The following is a 22089-nucleotide window of genomic DNA, read 5'->3' on the forward strand; positions in this document are numbered from 1 at the left end:
GTCGTGCCACTGCGAAGCAAGTGACGGAGGAACTCAATCAGCACCTCCCCCACCCTGTTTCGACAATCACAGTCCACCGCGAATTACATGACATGAACTTACGGGGTCGTGTTGCACGGGCCAAACCGCTCATCAGGGGCCATAACGCTTTCGCACGCCGCAAATGGTTCCGCGGCCATGCAACTTGGACCGTTGAGGACTGGAAACGTGTGATATGGTCGGATGAGTCATCCTTCACGCTATTCCCAACCACGGGCCGTGTTTATGTGTGGAAAATGCCCAAAGAAGCTTATGATCTGCAGTGTCTCCGTCCAACTGTGAAACATGGCGGCGGATCGGTGATGCTGTGGGCCGTCATATCATGGTTTTCATTGGGTCCTGTGGTCACACTTAGCGGACGAATCACTGCCAACGATTATGTCGCAATTTTAGGAGACCACTTGCATCCTAGGGTCCGGATGTTGTTCCCGGACAATGACGCCATCTTCCAGGATGATAATACACCCATTCACACAGCTGGCGTTGTTGCAGCGTCGTTTGAGGAACATCGGGATGAAGTTCAACATCTCCCCTGACCCGCCCAATCCCCAGATCTCAACATAATTGACCATCTGTGGTCCGTTTTGGAAACACGACTCCGGCGACGATTTCCACCTCCATCCTCTCTCACAGAACTGGCCGATGCCCTGCACGAGGAATGGTGTAAAATTCCACTTGCTACCATTCACGACCTCTATGCCTCCATCCCACGTCGCATCAAGGCTGTTCAGAAGGCGAAAGGTGGCCCGACACCATATTAATCTGGTAAGTTGCAATTTCGTTGAGGTGTTTCCATTTTTCTGATCACCATCTATATATATATATATATATATATATATATATATATATATATATATATATATATATATATATATATATATATATATATATATATATATATATATATATATGCACTTTATTTTGACATATTTTTGTTGTGTAGTAATTGTTTGCAATTTTTAGAACACCCAATAGAACTCAATTCTGCAAGATTAACCCAAAAGATAACAGAATTTGTGCTTAAAACAAACTTATAAAAACAAAATTCTTATAAATCAAAAGAGAACGTTTCAAGGAGAAACTCTTAGCCCAATAATGCTTGGTATCGCCATCAATATACTTCTGTAGTGAAAAATTCAATCTGTTGATTTAATATTTGGTTCGGTAATCTCACCCTCACTTTTATTAAAATTTTAGCCAATAACATAAATACATTGAAGATTATTTAAAAATTAGAAAGTAAGAAAGATATTGTCTATAAAATGATATCCAATAAACTAATAACCATTTCAATACCTTTCCTTAGGTACCAGAAATTTGGGTGCTCAGTTTATGACGTCAAAATTGTTGGCCACCTAAATCTTGCTTTCTCTTATACAAAAGATCTTGAAAACAATTATTGGTTCCTATACTATCGGTATGTAGATACTCTTTGAACCACTTTCTATTTTTTTATTATTCAACGTATTTATGTTATTGACTAAAATTTAAAAATAATTGAGGTGAACTTAGCGACGAAAACACAAACAATGCGATATATCTTTCTTATGCATATTGTAATGCATGATAGAGGCGATACACGAGTTATTTGTTTTCCCTCATCTTTTTATAAACAAAAAGTTCTATACAGGTTCTTTCTACACGATGCTGCAAATGAGTAGTTTTTCCCTAAGTAATAGTTTATTCTCTATAAGGTTGGACCTCCTGCCCGTAGCAGCGCAGAAGTCTTTGAGGTTGGTGGTTAGAAATTTCCTACCAGTAGCAGTGCGAAGATGAGGTGATATTTCCTGCTTAGTGCAGCGCGAAGACGAAGGGGATCTCCATAGCAGCATTGAAGTAGAATGGTCACTCCTGCCCAGTGCAGCACGACGAAAGGAACCTTTTTCCCGTAGCAGCACGGAGATAGGAACTATCTCCTGCCTAGTGCAGCGCGGAGATAGGATAGGAACTTCCTGCCCAGAGCAGCGCAAGGGTAAGGCTAGGGAGTCTTACCTGCCCAAAGCAGCGTGATGGGAAATGTGCCAATGAACAGCTGAAACTGATGTCTTCTCTCCCTCAATGTGCTCTTTTATAGCCGATTTTGGAAGCAGAGCCTGGAGAGGTTGTAGAGGTCCTTCGTGGCTCTTCGTGTCCTTCTTCGCACTTCTTCGTAAGTGACATCTGTCGGCTGCTTCACTATCCTCATGGAGAGATATATAATGCTGTTTACGAATATCAGGGGATATTGCAATATGGACATCATATATGCGAACATAGGAACATAATTAGCTATAACATTTATTACTAATTACAGAAGAATTTTCGAATAGTATGTACATAACAGATCGAAAAATACAAACCAATTGTTCAAATACAAATGAACTACCAGATAATATATATATTTAGGAGTAGCTAGAATAGCCATCCTTCTTGGGATGCGTATTTCAACGAAAGTGTAAGGAAAATCCATATGTTCTACTTTTGGCATAAATTTTGAAATACCCTACCCGCCTAGAATAACCTTATTAATCAAAGTGATATGATAAATACTCAACTTAAGATAGGAAATAACTGTGTTTCAAAAGTAATTTCAAACTAGTCACTCGTTTTCCCAATCTCGAAAACGATGAATCACCAATAATGTCTGTCAGTTCAAACATGTTATTTTTCACACTTTCTTATCCACTTTCATGCTGATAAGGAAATAACTTGCATTTCAATAAATCGAGAGTATCGTTATTCGTCTCACCGATTCTGAAAACTATGAATTCGACAATATTATTTAGTCGTTTCCCATTATTTTTACGTTACTCCTTATAGTTCTCCCAGGGGACAAGGAACATCTTAACCCCACAGTATTTTGTCTAGATTATAAGTAATATGTGTACTAAGTTTGGTTGAAGTTACTACTGACCTTCCAGAGTTAAGCTGGAACATACATACATGTTATTTCCAAATAACGTAAAGTCAACCAACGGAAACATCAATAATAATAATAATAATAATAATAATAATAATAATAATAATAATAATAATAATAATAATAATAATAATAATAATAATAATAATAATAATAATAATAATAAATATTCTCCCAGTTGGTAGGTCCTGGGGCTAATGAGCTTTCTGTTTTTCTGTTCTTAAGTTCGTGCCTTGAAATGAATCTTCCACGTTTTTCAATCTTTAGCTTCCTCCTTTAACTTGCAATATTTTCCTATTGTTCAAATCATCGATTGCATGTATTCATCCTCGACCTACATCTCAATTCCTTTCCATCTTTCCCTCTATTCCGGTTTGAAAAGAATAAAACAATTTCTTCGCGAGATAAGTCCAATATGATTGGCATCCCGACGGAAGATGCTCTTTTTTCGAAACCCACACTTCAAAGCTCTCTAAATATTTCTTCTATTGCTTCCGTAATATCGAATTCTCTGAACAATACAGGAGCCGCGGTGGCTCAGTGGTAGAGCGTTCACCTCTGGTGCATGGGGTCCCGGGTTCAATCTCAGCTCCCGCCAAGTGAACTTTGTGGTGGACAAACACCGTGTGCGTGGGTTTCCTCGGGGTACTCTCGTTTCCTCCCACTTTCTTCATTCCACCATATCATTCATTTCTCATAATCACCGTCTCCTTTAGCCTTGCCGGCATAACCATGGGACGTAAAAGTCAAATATTTCATTTTTTTTCTCTGAACAATAGAGTCCAATACTCCTCTGACCAGCATCTTCCTTATTCCAGTATAAGCCAGCTCGTTAAGAGTGTTCCTTTCTTGTTAAGTGCCCTTTTGGCTACGGGAACATACAGATTATAAATTAGCAAAACAAGTAGTTACAATCAAATGTGCAGAAAGGGAGAGAAAGCAATATTAAGGACATTCTTACTCAAAGAAAACTAAGTGAAAGAAGGCAACTTTTACACAGTACAGCTATTAAATTATTCATTTGGAATCAGGGTCGGATTCTGGATTTTCTGAGTGGGGTGCACCAATAACTACCAAAATTCTTCAAAGTCACATGTGATAATATTGTTAATCCCTGACAACGCTGATACATAGTACGGGGGAGGGGAATAGTACTTTAAAGAGGACCACAAGTAGTGATATGTAGTGAAAAGTGTTCGTCTCCTTCTGGCTTCTGTTCTTATCCACTATTTGAAAAGTGTTATATTGTTCTGCTTGGTGAATCCTTTTCCTCCAATGTTAAGAAAATTGACTTAAACTATTGCTTGTACAAAGCTCTGCTTTCTCTTAAGCCCCAAACGGAAAAATATTGGAAGAAAGTCTCGAATAGTGTTGCTATTTTCACTCCTTGCTTCTCATTTTAGATAGTGTAAATTTACAACGAAGAAGGGGGGGTGCAAGTGCACCGGTGCAGCCCCCTAAATCCTGCCCTGTTTGGCATTATATGATATTATAAGTTATGGAACGCAGGATTCAAAGAGCTCGAAACAAGAATAAGGAGTATACCGACAGGAAAATAACATCAGCATACAAAATTAAAAATGGAAACACTCACACTACTAAGGAAAGAAGATTGAATGAGGAATAATTGACAAGCATGGAACATCTACTCAAGAAGCACATATAACCACTCAAGAAGTACTTTCGCCAAAAAGAAGACGATTTAGATCTCATAAAAGTTATCAATGGTGTGGGCAAAATGTACATGGCAACTTAACTTGAGTAATAAAGAAAATCCATAATTATCGCATTCACTTGAAGAAATACAATCACAGATCAAACATGGGAAAGAGAAACCATCAAGTTCCCAACGGAACTCGGAAAAGTACATAAATAAAATTGCATCGCATCAATGACTTCATCAAGGAAAAAAAAAAAGATGCACAGAAAGAATCAGTTTCACAAGACCAAATAATAAATGTAAACCTACAAACAAAGGAGTATCATATGATCCAATCATGGTTTCCATGATCCCTCGTATAGCATCTAAATTTGAACGCTCAAGAATTATATCGTCATAAACCGCTCACCCTAATTTATGGTCTATAAGAAAAGGCGATTGGTTTATATACTAGCATTTTGTAAGCAGCAACGTCTTCTACAAATTTCAAACTGAAATAACTTAATATTTAAGATTTTTGTATGCTTAGTAGCAAAACATAGCTAATCAGAAATTTGTAACACCGTGCATTACGACAACTTACGGATATATTTAATACATTTCTTAGGTTAAGAAATGAAATAATAGAAATTATTTTTTAAAATGTATTTCACTTTACACTTCAAGCAAACATGACTCAAAATGGTTTTGAATACACAAATCTACTAATTTGTGAAGATACAGAAGCATAACCAGTATGTTTATTTAACATCGTAGATAGATGTAGGCTAATTAATTCTGTTCTGATGAATTTCTTAGCGTTGTCTTTTCCCACTAAAATCTTAATTACAACTCACCGAGATAACTGCGCGTACCCAACTAGCACTTTTGATGATAATGATTATTATTATTATTATTATTATTATTATTATTATTATTATTATTATTATTATTATTATTATTATTATTATTATTATTATTATTATTATTTGGTTGCGTAGAGCTTAGCTCGGGCCTTCTTATATTTCTTTTACTCTATAATTTCTGTATAGGAAAACTTTATATAACTGTAATGTGATGCTCACGTTACTTGCTTTTTATTTAAAAAAAAAAAAAAACAAATTGCTTGGTTATTGTTCTCTTATTTTCTAAAATAAATTTACAAACAATAATACTCAATTGTTAATTGTAATACTGGGATAATATTTGCCTAGTTACTACTTCTGACTTAGTAGAATAGTCTACGTTATGTAAATTGTTTTGACATTTATAAACCCAAACGGAATTACAAAAGCTATTATAAGGTGAAAAGAAGGCCAACTTGAGAATTCAAATAAATTTTATGACTAAATAATTAGGCATGTCAGATCACAGGAAAGGCAAGGATCATGGGAAACCAAAATCCCGATCCGCCAAAGCTGGACTTATCTTTCCTGTTAGAAGAATTCATGGATTATTACGCAATGGAAACTACGCTGAACGCGTTAGCATGACCGGAGCAGTTTATTTGACTGCTGTTATGGAATACCTGACAGCTGAATTATTGGAACTCGCTGGCAATGCTGCAATGATGGAGAAGAAGGTAAGAATATCCCCTCGACATGTGCAACTTGCTATAAGCAACGATGAGGAATTGAAGAAGTTATTGTTAGGAGTTACGATTGTCGGTGGAGGTGTGGTACCACATATTCATTCTGTATTTCTTCCCAAGAAACATGCTGCTGACAGGAAGTAAATTTTGAAAAAGTAAAACTGCTGACTCAGCTATATTGAAAAATTGTGCTTACAAACTTTGAAAATTATTTAGTGATATGGGTTCTGGAAAAAAGTCTAAAAATTTATAATGTACTATATTATAGTTGAAATTGTGATTTTAGAAAATTACGTCTATCATAGCAGCACCGTTGAAAAGATTTCTTTGACTTATTTTCATAGCAGTTTCTATTTATTTTCCTTGTTTATATAACGAAAGACTGAATATTATGAAGAATCAATAAACATTTAATAAACGATCAAATTCCGAGTAACAGACATTTTCAAAATATATGTTTGAATTTTGGGAACTTTACAACACTGCCTTGCTTATTTGTACATTTTTAATATTCATCATTACCTTTAACTTATTCACTAAAATGGGAAAGATTAAGAGTGAGATCAGTGAAGAAACTTAATGAAAATATACGCGGCACTCCCCTTGGATATCAATGGGATGTTCTTATCACGAAAAAAATGGATATTCAGAAGTTGTGATTATCCCGCAAAGAGAACAAAAATATTCCAAAGTAGTCACGTAGAACGTTCCATTTACGGGGCATACGCGGGTATTAGGATTTCCATAGTATGTCTATGGAACGTCCTGTGAATATCCCGATATCCTAGGATATCCTAGGCGCTTTTCTAGTATGTGTGATATCGTAAAGAACGAATAATAGTAACTGAAGATAAATGTAGACAATGCCGATTTTTTCTGAGTCTCTTTCCCTATAGTAGTTCCATATCGGAACAAAATTACCCATTAGAAAAATTAGGCTAGTTGAATAATATTGAATGGTATATTAAACAACAAATTTTAGATGCGTAATAGTATAAAATATGAAGCAAGGCCACCTTGTAAGTTTGAAAAGATAATTATAAGTTAATAAGCATGTATTATGAAGGTAATATGTATTAAATTATTGAAAATAAGTTAGAAATAACGCCACATTTGTGTTTATGGTGAAAAGCTATCCCAAAACGATATGCCACATGACCCTTTTCCTGTTAAAAAAAAAATGGGACCTAAACTCAAAATGGCGGATTCAAAGATGGTCGACATGAAGGTAACATACAATAGTAGATGCCGTTTAACCTTTATTACGCCCATCCATGATATGGTGTCATTTCTACTAGTCGTTCGAAACTTGGTAGCTTTACCTAATATTGTATACTGAAAACGCATTCAAAACTTGAGGTCACTTACGCATTATTTATTATTATTCAGTAGAGCTTACCTTTTGTCCAATTTTACTTTGGTCTAATATGGAATCATTTTAAGGGGTGAAACTTTAAAAAATCAAAAGTCGAAAAATAAGAACAACCTTTGCAACGGCGCCGAATTTCCAAAATTTATATCAACGGCGGGACATGTTATATGTTCTCAGGGGAGTCGCGATGTTTTTTGATTGATTTCGTTTTAGGTAAAATATTTTATGAACACTGTCATAAGGGACTGTGTTCGATTCTATTCACAATATAGTTCATTTTTTTATTCTGGGGACTGCCTTTGACTAAGCCAGAGACAGGCAAGGAAGAAGAAGTGTGTTGCTTGGGTGCCTTTTTGTACAAACACGTTTAAGATAAACAATTATATTTTAGAAGTTACAAATTTTAACTTCCATCTCAGTGTTTTAATTGCTTATAATAATAATAATAATAATAATAATAATAATAATAATAATAATAATAATAATAATAATAATAATTATTATTATTATTATTATTATTATTATTATTATTATTATTATTATTATTATTATTATTATTATTATTATTATTATTATTATTTAATATTATTTTTGATAATGGCAAGTGAAAAATATTTATTTTATTTTGTCTCTATTAAACTAAAAATCTTGTGGGTGCGGCGTACCTACAAAATTATTTGTGTGGGTGCTGGAGCCTCGGAGCACCCACGTAGTCGGTGTGCATGCACCTTTGTATATATAAATATATGTATACGTTTGTGCTATGGTAATACCGTCACTGACAAATTCTAGCCGCAAGTGGTCATACTGGGCACAAAAACAGAACTTCACTACGAGACAGGGAACAGAAACTATCCTAATCGAAAGACAAAGATTCTGCAGAACTAAAGATCGTATTAGAGAAATAGTTTTTGCTTACATGCCACCAGATAGTGCTTGGCAACAATCACTACAGCACTAGACTTACTCACAGATAGGATTGCCATATAAAAAAATTAGAAAAGCAGGTGATTCTAAACCGTAAGTACTGATGTGAACTTGTGTACCGTACTGCAAATACTGATCTGGGATCCTTCGGACCATTTTTCCTGGGATCCTGGGATCATTCGGATGAAATAATGATCATTCTATGACTACCTATACAATGTACATTCTTCTTCAAACTGAGTTCTGCCCTGGTGAACAAACGTAAATTCGCTTCTATAAGAATCTTTAAATTTACACTTGAAATTGTCCTTCCGCATTATTGTAGTTTATGAAGTCATGAATAATTCAAATATGTTTGTCACAACATCCACAAACAAATATTCATTCGTATAGAACCTCCAGTACAATACCGTAAAAACTGATGAATCACACAAAGGAAACCACTGTGCATTAGATGAAATCTCTTATTAGCAAACGGTTCTGCGAACGCGCACTGGGCAAATAGCTCACAGGGTGAGACTGAGCGCGAGTGCAAATTTAACTCAATCGCGATTGAGATTGACACAGAGATGTAGCGGCTTACGTTGAATAGCAACACTTTATCAACGAAGTCGTCTTAGATTTTTCTCCAATCTTAAAAAACAAGGGGGGTTCGTGATTAAGATATGATTAAGCGGGGTACGAATATAGACCTGAAAATCGGGCAGTATCCGCTAAAATCGGGTAATATGGCAACCCTACTGACAGAGGATGCCGTGGCATAATTTTGCGATCTCTTTGTTGTTTACTGTTTCCATACAATTCTCAGAAATTTTGTTGAGCAGCGAACAGTTTGTTGGTTAGAGTTTTCATTCAAATCTCAGAAGTATTGTCTTGGTGATTTAAATTATACTTATTAGTAATGAACCTTACGAGTTTTGTAAGAGAAAATAGGAATGACTGTGGAAAATAACAGTCTTTTTTTTTATTTAATATGGATAGTTTTGCGTTCCGTCTTGAGTCCAAACTAAAAAAATGAAATGAAATCTTTAAGTTTTACGTCCCACGGTTATGCCGGTTAGACTAAAGGAGACGGTGATGATGAGAAATGAGTGAAATGGTGGAATGAAGAAAGTGGAAGGAAACGGGAGAACCCCAAGAAAATCCACGAGCACGGTGTTTGTCCACCACAAAGTCCACACGGTGCGAGCTAGTATCGAACCAGGGACCCCAAGCACTGGAGGTGAACGCTCTACCACTGAGCCACTGCACCCCCTACTAGTCCAAACTAAGTAGAGACTAGAACCAAACAGAAGCAACTTTCCTAACTAAAGTGATACGTCTGATAGTTACATAAAACGGATGGCTGTATGTACCATGTAATACCATAAACGAAATACAAAGAACGATACGATCAAATAGGAAAATGGCAAATAATACACTGCAACATTTAGCAAAATAAATTAAAAACTCTGTATAAATACAAAAATAGAGAAGTTACAGGAAAACAAATACACCACACACTGAGAGATCAAATTACCAAATGACAATAGGCTGATATAAGAATAATCGATAGAATCAAAAAGAGAAATTCAGCTCATGCGGATAACAATACGAAATGGAACGCGGAAAAAGCTCACAGAGAAATGCTGAAAAATACAACAAATTGATATTCGATAACAAAGAACAACGTGATATGAACAAAATACTAATAGCACATATAGTCATCTCACTCACAGGAACTTTATTTAAAATAGCGCTAGCAACGTTAACGCAACCAGGAAAAGATACTCTGAAAGTAAGCATAATAATTCATAATACTTTTTACGTGTAAACTGATATCTCTAAAAGTCCAATGTGTGAGCTTACAAGGGACATCACCCAATTGTCCGGCTTCGATTTCAATGAAATTTTTCTAGCTGATAGAGGATATATATGTATTATTTGTGATGACAGAAATTTTTGCCATCGTGCATGTTTTCTACTTTTCTATAATTTTTAAGAGTTGTGATGTGGTTATTAGAGATTACTACTTAAGCCCCTTACTAACCTTTGTAAACGGAGCGTTAATTAAAGAACAACCATGTAGATACATATAAGGCCTAGAGGGAAGTTGTATGGTAGGTATGACCTTGACGGAAGCCATCTTGAAATTCGCCATTTTGAATTAAGGTCAAGTTTTCTAATAGGAATAGGGAAATAATTTCAGGATAGAATTTAATCAGGAAAACAATGGTGAAGCTAGTTTTGAGATACACCCATTTGGGGAAAAGTTACAGGCATTTAATTGTTCACTTACTACGTGCGAAAGTCCCTTACCTCCACTTCTAACCCGCGTATTAATCATAATAAGTGGATAAGAGCTTCGGTAATACACATTATGCCTAGAGGGAAGTGATACGGTAAGGGTATCTTTGACGGTAGCCATCTTGAAATCCGCCATTTTGAATTAAAGTGAAGTTTGAAAAATAAAAACCATAGCATGTGACACCTCATTTTAATAGCAAATTTTCCCAAAAAGCTAATGGTATGCTTATTTTTGTTCTATAGTTAACCAGTATGAATTTAAGACTGTTTCTAATGTGCACCAAACGTCCATTATTCGATCTTTCAAATTGGCAACACTCCTAATTTTCACCACATGTTTTAATATTCCAACTGGCACTTTGCAATTGTTGCCATGGCTCATGTTTTCTAAATTTATTACATTTTTTTAAGAGTTGCAATTTGTCAGTTCGTGAATAGTGTTGGGATAAGCATCCCGCAATCTTTCTGAATTTTGTAGACTTGCCATGTAGTTATTTACTTCCTATGCCACGTAATCATTTATTTTAAACGAAAATACACGAAGAATCTATGGACCTACGTGACGTAAAGAAATACAAATGAAATTATAACAAATTGGTGTTATACGAACACAAAATTATCATCAAAGTAGCATACATGTTGCGCAAACGACGAACAATAAAATATTTTTAATAAATACAACTTTAAAGAAACAGTAGCAATGATAAAAAATATCAAAGAGGAATAATATGACTGTCCTCAAAACATTGTTTGCACCATGAACATAATATAAAAACAGATAACTTGTTTATAAAGAGATGTAACTTAATTGAGTTCCCGATCAATACTGATTATAACTCTTACAAACATGAATCATCGACAACAATCGCTAGAAAACGAATGACTTTTTTTTTGTCTGACTAGCTAAAAAATTGCTATAGAAAATAAATAAATAAATATACAATAAAGAAATAAATATAAAACCAAACAAACGATCCTTGATTTACATAACAATCATATTTCGTTTTCCTTTTTGAAGTGAATTTTCATTTGATTTGTCGTCTCATCTATCCACTACAAGCTATGTCTTCTGTATTACTTGAATGCAAACTTGGAGTTGTTTCGTTGTGCGATAATTCATGTCAGTAAACGGGTTTTTGAAGGGCAGGTATAAGAAATACATAATTACATGGCAAAGGAAATAAATAATTACATGGCAAGTCTACAAAATTCAGAAAGATTGCTGGATTCTTACCCCAACACTATTCACGAACCGACAAATTGCAACTCTTAAAAAATGTAATAAATTTAGAAAACATGAGCCATGGCAACAATTGCAAAGTGCCAGTTGGAATATTAAAACATGTGATGAAAATTAGGCGTGTTGCCAATTTGAAAGATCGAATAATGGACTTTTGGTGCACATTAGAAACAGTCTTAAATTCATACTGGTTAACTATAGAACAAAAATAAGCATACCATTAGCTTTTTGGGAAAATTTGCTATTAAAATGAGGTGTCACATGCTATGGTTTTCATTTTTCAAACTTCACTTTAATTCAAAATGGCGGATTTCAAGATGGCTACCGTCAAGGATACCCTTACCGTATCACTTCCCTCTAGGCATAATATGTATTACCGAAGCTCTTATCCACTTATTATGATTAATACGCGGGTTAGAAGTGGAGGTAAGGGACTTTCGCACGTAGTAAGTGAACAATTAAATGCCTGTAACTTTTCCCCAAATGGGTGTATCTCAAAACTAGCTTCACCATTGTTTTCCTGATTAAATTCTATCCTGAAATTATTTCCCTATTCCTATTAGAAAACTTGACCTTAATTCAAAATGGCGAATTTCAAGATGGCTTCCGTCAAGGTCATACCTACCATACAACTTCACTCTAGGCCTTATATGTATCTACATGGTTGTTCTTTCATTAACGCTCCGTTTACAAAGGTTAGTAAGGGGCTTATGTAGTAATCTCTAATAACACATCACAACTCTTAAAAATTATATTTGGTCTAGGAATTAATTCGTGCGGGTGGACAAGAGATGGCGCAACGAACGGAGCGTCCCACAGTTCCGTGTATCCACACATGTGTTGCAAACCCCTGTCATCGCGTATCGTTCGTAGTATATAGGGCAGTGGATTAAAGCGTCAACAACACCAGTTTGTAGTTAAGTGAACATGGCGCAATTTGTGCCTGATAAAGTGTTTTTGCGGGGTGTCCTGCTGCATTACTTTAATATGCAGAAAAGTGCGACTGAAAGTCATCGTATTTTGGTGGAAGTGTATGGTGACCATGCTCTAGCTGAGCGAACGTGTCAGAAGTGGTTTGCACTGTTTAGAAGTGGTGATTTCGGCTTGCCAGACTAAGAGCGAGCTGAACAGCCAAAAAAAATTCAAGACGAAGAATTGACAGCATTGCTCGAGCAGGATTCGTGTCAAACGCAGGAACAACTTGCAGCAGCATTAGGCGTTGATCAAACAACAGTCTCCAAACGCTTGAAAGCCATGGGAATGAATCAAAAGATGTCACATTGGGTTCCACATGAATTGAAAGACAGAGACGTTGAAAGACGAAAAAACATTTGCGAATTGCTGCTTCAAAGATAGAGCAGAAAGGGGTTTCTGCAAAGAATTATTACGGGTGATGAGAAGTGGATCCATTACGAGAACCCTAAACGAAAAAAGGGCTGGGTGAAACCAGGTGAACCAGGTCCATCACAACCAAAACGAGATATTCACTGTGCAAAGGTTATGCTGTGCATATGGTGGGATATGAAAGGTGTGGTGTACTATGAGCTGCTGCAACCGGGTGAAACTATGAATGGAGAACGTTATCGACGACAATTAATGCGTTTGAAGCAAGCTCTGGCCAGAACACGACCAGAATGGGAGAACAGACATGATAAACTTATTGTTCAACATGATAACGCTCGCCCACATGTCGCAAAACCGGTCAAAACCTATTTAGAAAATGTCGGATGGGAAGTTTTACCCCACCCGCCGTATTCACCAGACGTTGCTCCTTCGGACTACTACTTGTTCGATTGCATGAACAACGATTTGATTGGACAGCGGTTTACTTCTTCAGAAGATATCGAAACATGGGTCTCTGACTGGATCGCTTCCAAGGATGAGGACTTCTTTCGCCACGGAATCCGTACATTGCCTGACAGATGGGCGAAAGTGGTGGTTAGCGATGGACAATATTTTTCTTAAGATATTTATGTATTTTGTGTTTGTACTACAGCTTCAATGTGTGCGTACGAACCGCACGAATTAATTCCTAGACCAAATAGAAAAATAGAAAACATGCACGATGGCGAAAAATTCTATCATCACAAATAATACATATATATCCTCTATCAGCTAGAAAAAATTTCATTGAAATCGAAGCCCGACAATTGGGTGATGTCCCTCGTCAGGAACTATAGTTTGGTCAGCCCGGAACCAAGAAACAAATTATCATTATTATTATTATTATTATTATTATTATTATTATTATTATTATTATTATTATTATTATTATTATTATTATTATTATTATTATTATTATTATTATAGATTGTTTGGTGAGAATTCATATTGTTGATGTATATACACCAGTTAAACTGTAGAGCCCTAGTGCGCATAACATTCTGATATAAAACTCAACGATTTCACTGAAGTGTAGGGGTACATCAGGTATAGCTAAACTACTGAAAAGAATCGTTAAACCCAAATAAAAATTAGACAATGAATAGGAATATTGCTAAGATAAAACAAATTTTCCATTTATGATGAATTACTTTTTACATTCCAGGGAATTTTTAATTCGTTTTGAAAAGTGATACCTACGAAAAATTACATAATATAGATAGACAGATAGATAGATAGATATAGATATAGATATAGATATAGATATAGATATAGATATAGATATAGATATAGATATAGATATAGATATAGATATAGATATAAATATATAGAATAAGGAGAGAGCATTTGCCCGGTGAGAATAAGGGAAACCTCCCTCAGGATGGCTGGCCTGAAAAAGCTTTCCCACTTTTTCGACCAAGTGTCCCCACCGGGAATCGAACCGGAGATCACTCTTACCACAATCGAGAATGTTAGCAACTACTCTACGCGCGGGACCACATAATTTAACTAGACTGAACATCAGGTACTCCCTCCGCAGAAATTCTCACTTTTCTGAAAATTTAGTATAATTTTTAAGTTGTTTTACAAATTTTAATATAAATTATTCTCATATTGAATTTCGACCCCCTTCAAAAGATTTGGATCTCTCCCGAAATAAATTCCTTCTTACGTGCCTAATTATCATATTTTGAAATGCCAAAATGGAACACTTTTCCATTTGGTTAACTTGTAATGTAAACAGTAACTTCCGACAAAACAATGTAAACTTTACTTTGTAGTTTGTTTTTAAAATGCTACGAAAAATATATTGAAATGTGTAAAATTTACTTCCACAGCGTCATGTTGATTTAGCCTATCCAAATTTATTGATTTTTTGTTTGAATACAAATAGTCAAACATTTGAAAGGCTGAAACTGAATTCACGATACACTTGAGCTTAGAAAATGCAGGCAAATCAGGGAGATTCAGAACATGTATGCACACGGAGTCTCAAAATGCAGACATATCCCCATAAATGTTGGCATATTGTATACATACTCACACCTATTGACAGAAATTGAGGAGCGTTTTTTCAAAACTCGATAGAGCACAAAACGCCTTTTTTTTTTTTTACAGGAAAAGCATTTTTATTATTATTGTGCATAACCATTATCGAGTTCTGACAAAACGCTCATGCTATAGTATTCTATCCACAAGACACATTTCGAGATTTACCAATTCTGACTTCGCAGCTCAATTTTTAGCATAAAAAAACATACCTATCCCATATATACCTCCGTTTCTCAAAATTTGCTCTAACGAGTTTTGAAACAACGGTCCTCAATTCATTTTAAAAAATGTTTTCTGTTTTACATTAATATTCTAAATTATAGTCATAAGGGCCCATATAGGCATTTTGTGCTCTGTCTCGAATCGGAAATAATTAAGTGGCTTTTATAAGCTTGTGGTGTAATTAGAATATATACTTTCCTTCCTCATTTTCTGTTTCGGTTAAATGAGAGCTTATAAAAACCGTTATGATCGCTTTATGAGCAGAACACTAATTGGTACTTTACTTGAGCTGTATAACAATTTGTAGCTATAGAATGTTGTATGGTTGATTAACTTGGCGAGTGATTTTGTTTGTTTACGGTAAAGTTTATTAATCACCACAGTAAAATAGCTTAATCACCTATTTACCAAACTATTCCACAAACATTATTTTGAGAGAAAAACTTATGAAACTACAGCTATGTTTCTAGTAGTCGTAATCCTTTTCAATGTATAGGTTTTAACTAGCAAATGAATTCTATGGAGATGAGAAGTTAATCATTTCGCTTTGATAGTAGAGTTCTACAACGTTTGTCTATTGAACTCAAGTTACAACATCATATAGTATAATCTGTCACAGTTTTTGCGAAATGATTCGAATGAATAGCTAATCTACGTTTCAAACCTTATTGTGTATTATGGGTTATTCATAGGTCATTCAATATTCACATGAAGGTAAGCGCTAATACATTCTACGCTTTATAACTTTTATAATTTGTAGGATTTGCTTATATATATATATAGTAGAGTGAGCTATTGATTACGAACCTCTCTCTTCGTGATCGAATCGGTTCACGAATGAGTGAACAATTTAACCCTCTGATTACCAGCAATATTTTGAGGTACAAACTCTCTCTCTTACACACACACACACACATCCGTATCCACAACCCCACGGGCTCAGTAGTGCTTTTGCTCCTTTGGCGTAAACACCGTTTGTCCGCGTACTGCGCTCAAAATTTTTACTTTTTGATTTTCTTCTGTTTTTAAGCCCTCATTGCTTGTTGATCTTTAATTAACGGAAATTTCATTTTCATTACATATTTTTCTTCAGAATAACTAAAAATTGTAAAAAAAAAAAAAAAAAAAAAACTGTTGGTGGGTATGAAATGTTTGTTTTGACGCCTGATAATAAACTTACCTGCAGACGCGCACCCAGAATGTTTTGCTGGGAGGAGTCCAGAGCTTTCTTCTTGGGGATTCAATACGTTCATGTAGTATTAAACCTGTGTTATTCTGCACTCGAAAAGATTGTAAGTATATGTTAACTACTGTCACCTATAGGTCTATTCTCAGAAAACCTGATAGAACTTGATTATTTGTGTAAGGAATGGAAAAGTGTAAAATCAAATCTTTAGTCTGCATCAATCATTTCTCTGTTAAACAAGTCCAGTTACTATGTTAAGAAAACGTAAAAATATTACTTGAATTATGAAGATTTGGGTGGGCCTGGACCCAGTGGACCTCTTGTGGGTGCGCGTTTGCTCACCTTAGCAATATTACACAACGATAGACTAAGGTCACGCATCCCACTATATAAACTCTTAACGCATCCAGCAAACAGGCTAGGGTACCCAAACAATCAGTATTCAGTGAATTGTAGAACACGACTGCATGAAATTGTGCCGCAAAACACTCATAGATATTTTTCTTTATGAATTAAGAAACTCTCGGGGCATTCTGCACTGAATATCTTAAAAAGTAATCTGCATTTGGGCCAGAAATAGCGCAGGATGGGCCTTATTTTGTCAAATTTCGTTACGTTGACACAGCATTGCAAAATGTACCTCGAGCGAACTGAGCAATATCATGTTTGGGTAAGTTCTTTAGGAACACTGTGGAGATAGACCTTCAGAAAAGTGTTCCTACCACTGCAGACGAGTTACTCATACCCAGTGGTTCTGTGTAATCGATTAGGTGAAAAATTGCGCACATGGGTGACACATGAATTTACATCGGCCATCAAAAATCACCATCTGGAGCTGTGTAGTTCTCTGAGGTTAAAGAATAATTGGAAGAGTTTCTTCTATGAGATTGTCACTTGAATGAAAAATGGATTTTCGATAACAAACATAAACAGTCAGAACAGTGGACAGATCGTTATCAACGTCCAAGACGAATTTCCTAAATCACCTCTATACCCGTAGAAAATGTTGTTGCTGGTATAGTGGTCTGTGATGGGAATGGTCTATCATAACTTTCTCTGGCAAGGGAAAATCACTGTAGAATGTTACAGTGCTGAACTCCAGAACAAACACCATGTGCGTGGGTTTTCTCGGGGCTATCCCGTTTCCTCCCACTTTCTTCATTCCACCATTTCATTCATTTCTCATCATCACCGTCTTCTGTAGCCTAGTCGGCATAACTGTGGGACGTAAAACTTAAAGATTTCAAGATTTCCATGAAATCCATCGCAAATTTCTCTGCAAGTATCTAGCAATGGATAATAGGAATATGTCCTCTTTTTGCACGACAATGCTCGCCGACATGTCGCGCAAAAGACTACCACCTTTTCCGGGTTCTTGATCATTTGCGAGGGAAGAAGATGGATGATGATCGGGTGGTACAACGTGTTGTCGAAGACTTCTTCGCAGTTCAGATTCCAGAGTTCTTCACTTCGCGCTAAAATCATTGGCTGAGCAATGTGAGAAGTGTGTGGTTGCAGATGGCGACTATTTTGTTTAACCAGACATTACAATTCTCGGTTCCGGCGCCTTTGGAAACGACTCATCCGGTGTGGGCATTTTACTCGCACAAACGTAATACATATAACATCATATTTCTGGAGGTAGAACAGATTAATCGAATTACATTTATTTCAATAGCTAAAGTACTTTCGGTTCGCAAACAGCTTTACTGAACGGATTAAGCTCGTGTATATGTATAAATGAAAGGGACTATGTTTGTGACTTCAAGAGGCCTAATCACTGCGAAATGAAAATAAGATACTCTTGTCACGAGTCATCTAGTAGCTTTCCGTTTTCAGTCATTTAGAAACGCAAAATTAAATACAGATTTTCTAAATGGCTGGAAATCGAAAACAGATAAATGAGTTGTGATAACGGTATCACATGTAAAATAATATTGTCTAGCGAGCTCTTGTTCCACTTTGCGATTATCTTTTATCTACTTGAAGATATCACATAATTACTGTAAAATTAGTGGTATTTTAATTTCATCGTAATGGGGATTCTTAATAACTTTTGAACCACCCGGCCGTTCTCGATCTAATTTTGAACATAGATAAGCTTCAGACCTGGGATGTTTTTTGTTATTTCACTTTGACGGTGCAACTTAGAGAAGGGGAATGGGGGGATATTTAAAAATAATTGGACTCTAGCGTCGAATCCATAGTTTTCGGGATGACTTAGATGAACAATGACACTTTCGATGCCGTTTAAATCCAAATTCAGCCCCACAATAGTAATATTTAATTTTTAACACAAAAAGCATCGTCTATCAGAGAGCGCTTTAGTAACAGTAGAAAGTTACTAACTAATGGAAAATATTACTTATTTTTCTTATTTTAACCCGGTAATTGACGCTAATAAATAAATAAATGTGTTAAAAGCATACAATAATTTTCTGTAATTAAGTAGATAAATTTTAACCTTACAGTGTATAACATGCCAATGTAGAGACAGTTAGTATTATATGCATTTAAAAGATAAATATCAATAGGTGGCAGCACCTATTAAATTCCGTCCACTTGCTTCGATTTGGACGTTTGTTGTAGCAGCCAATGAGAACGCGTAGCCACATAATAACAACGAATACATTCACTTCGTTTCCCAGAAGAGAAGCATTGACAGAACGTTATGATTTCGCAGAAAGAATAATTCTCAAGAATATAATAATCCTCCCATAGAGTCCTCCTTCCAATCTTCCTGAGCCCACAAATAACCCACGACACAAAACTGTATGTTTAAAAGATGTGCGTCAGATCAGTCCTAATGTACGCCCATCAAGCTTGGAGTCATGTACTAAACCCTACTTCCGACAACTGCAAGTGGTACAGAACAGGACTGCTCGAGCAATATCAGGACTCTCGTGGGATACGAGGGTGGCTCAAATCCATGAAGACCTCAACTTGCCAATGTTGAATGAGGTCCGGCAACAACAGACAACCTTCTGGCGTCAACCCAGATGTTCTGCATACGCGCACATAATGAACATTGCAACGCAGGAACCCCACGAACACCTGTCCAGGATGCCTCTTCCTTGAACACAAACGATGACCAGCAGAGAGCCAGCGACAGTTGCGGCCCCGGAAACACAGATGCACCAAACAAAAACGGCAAGCCACAAAAACATGGAAGGCAAGGGCTTAAGCCCATCACTTCAACAACAACAAGAGCCAAGGTAATGTCTGCCTGTCTGTTCCCTTTATTTTCTTCTTTTCATAAATTAAAAGTACAATATATATATATAACATTTTGCTTCAATTCATATGTGCATTTACGCGTACAACAAATATTATGAAAGGGATATAGATGTTTTCGTAGAGTGAAACATGTTATGCTAATAAAATCTTCCTACTAAAAGTGAAAAAAAGGAGGAAAAATCGTCTCAGTCTTGTTATGAACAAAGCAACCCACAAGGAAAATGCACTGAAAATTTAATTTAGAAAACCTGGTAAAATAACAATGAAAAAGCACCAACATAAAAACTAAACATCTAAAGTGACGGTTATTAATTCAATTTGTTTTCCCTCTTGCGTGAAAGTGACGTGACACAAGGAAAAGGAAATATTCCAGCTTTCATTTTTTATGTTGTAAGACGAAAAACAGGAGACAGAAAAGGTTCTGAAATTATAATGAAACATGAAGTCTCAAGTGTGCAGCATTTTAGACTTCCAAGCTATCCTATGCATAAATGTCGGATGTCTTATAGAACGCCTATGTCCGTCCGTCTGTCTGTATGTGGATAGGTATCAGAAGAAATGCGGAAAGGTATATCGAGAGTCGATTTCCTGCAACCAATTTAGTATTTCAAGAATACGATCCACCTTTATCGAAACCCTCTATTCAAATTGGAAATATGGGGCGAAGATAGCTCAGTGTGCATCCCCCAGATAGTCTAGTGGCTAGTACGTGCACCTTTGGTGTACGGGGTCCCGGGTTCGATTCCTGGTGGGTGAGCCTTTGGAATTTTAACTCTCCTAGATGTTTCTGTGTTCGAGTCTCTGTCGTTCTATGTTAAAGAGAAATGAGTTCAGCGAGTAAAACAAGGAAACACCTAGTAATAAGTAGTTAAGCAAGTTAATGAGGCATGTTCCCTGAAACAGTTAACTTTTAAAAAGTGGTAGAGCGTTCATTTCTGGTGCATGGGGTCCCCTGGTTCGATCCCAACTCGCGCCAAGTGAACTTTGTGGTGGACAAACACCGTATGTGTACTTTTCTCGGGGGTCCACCATTTCATTCATTTCTCATCATCACCGTCTATTTTGCCTAACCAGCATAACCGTGAGACGTAAAATTTAAAAATTTCATTTCGTTTTCAAACCGGAAATGCCTCAAATTAACCATTTCCGATTTCCGCTATAGAACGCAAACGGTAACAGATCAGCGAAATGCTTTCTTGCAAATGATTTAGTGTCTCAATTGAACGTATTATCATTTTATCCACTACCCAAACCGGAAGTGGTTGAAATTCAGTATTACGTACTCCCAGTTTCAATATTGATTTCCATAGAGCAAAAACCGCAAACGATAACAAGAAGCTGATTTTTGCAATCGATTCAGCATCGCAACACTAAGTTCCATCTCCTGCGTTGACTTTCTAATAAACCCGGAAGTGGTTCAAATTAGCCATTTCCGGTTTCAACGTTTATCGCTATAGAACGAAAACGTTAGCATATCGAGAAACTTTTTGTTTTCAGTGATTCAGCGTCTCAAGACAACTTATCATGACTGTCCCAAATACAACGAAACGACAAGTTGTTAAAATTTACTATTATTTCCGGTTTTAATACTGATTTCGATAGAGCAAAAATGGTAAAAAAGAAAAAAAATAGCATCCGTAGAGTAGTCTGCATCTCCTTAACTTTTTATCCAGATCAGAAGTGGTTCAAATTAATCATATCCAGTTTCAAACTTCATCGTCATAGAATGAAAACGGTAACAGATACGTGTACCAAGAAGCTTTTTATTATTATTATTATTATTATTATTATTATTATTATTATTATTATTATTATTATTATTATTATTATTATTATTCATACAATTCAGCGTCTTAAGGAAACATACACATTTGCAGATATGTAGACGGCAGTCACTGTTTCGCAGACAAAAATGATTGTGATTGTTGAATACCGCCTTCCATTCGACTCACCATATACTCTCCTTCAACATCATCAAAGATGTTTTCGACGATGAATAGCTGTCAGGGGTGATCG

The 22089-nt window shown here is 36.0% G+C and overlaps 2 protein-coding genes across 2 annotated transcripts in view; both read left to right on the top strand.

The window, feature by feature from the left end:
* LOC145673261 (uncharacterized) overlaps positions 1 to 22089 on the top strand; it is a 551410-nt gene that overhangs the window by 78958 nt on the left and 450363 nt on the right. The window lies entirely within an intron of this gene.
* Positions 5788 to 6601, top strand: LOC145672788 (histone H2A-like). The gene has a single exon (XM_081741946.1). The coding sequence runs from the start codon at positions 5938 to 5940 to the stop codon at positions 6310 to 6312; it is 375 nt and encodes a 124-aa protein (XP_081598072.1). The 5' UTR covers positions 5788 to 5937; the 3' UTR covers positions 6313 to 6601.

Source organism: Thermobia domestica, chromosome 16 (assembly GCF_964235325.1).
Source record: "Thermobia domestica chromosome 16, izTheDome1.hap1.1, whole genome shotgun sequence".
Lineage (NCBI taxonomy): Eukaryota > Metazoa > Arthropoda > Insecta > Zygentoma > Lepismatidae > Thermobia > Thermobia domestica.

What these genes read in the sequence shown, in the direction of transcription:
- LOC145672788 (XM_081741946.1), top strand. Translation starts at nt 5,938, where the DNA reads ATGTCAGATCACAGGAAAGGCAAGGATCATGGGAAACCAAAATCCCGA.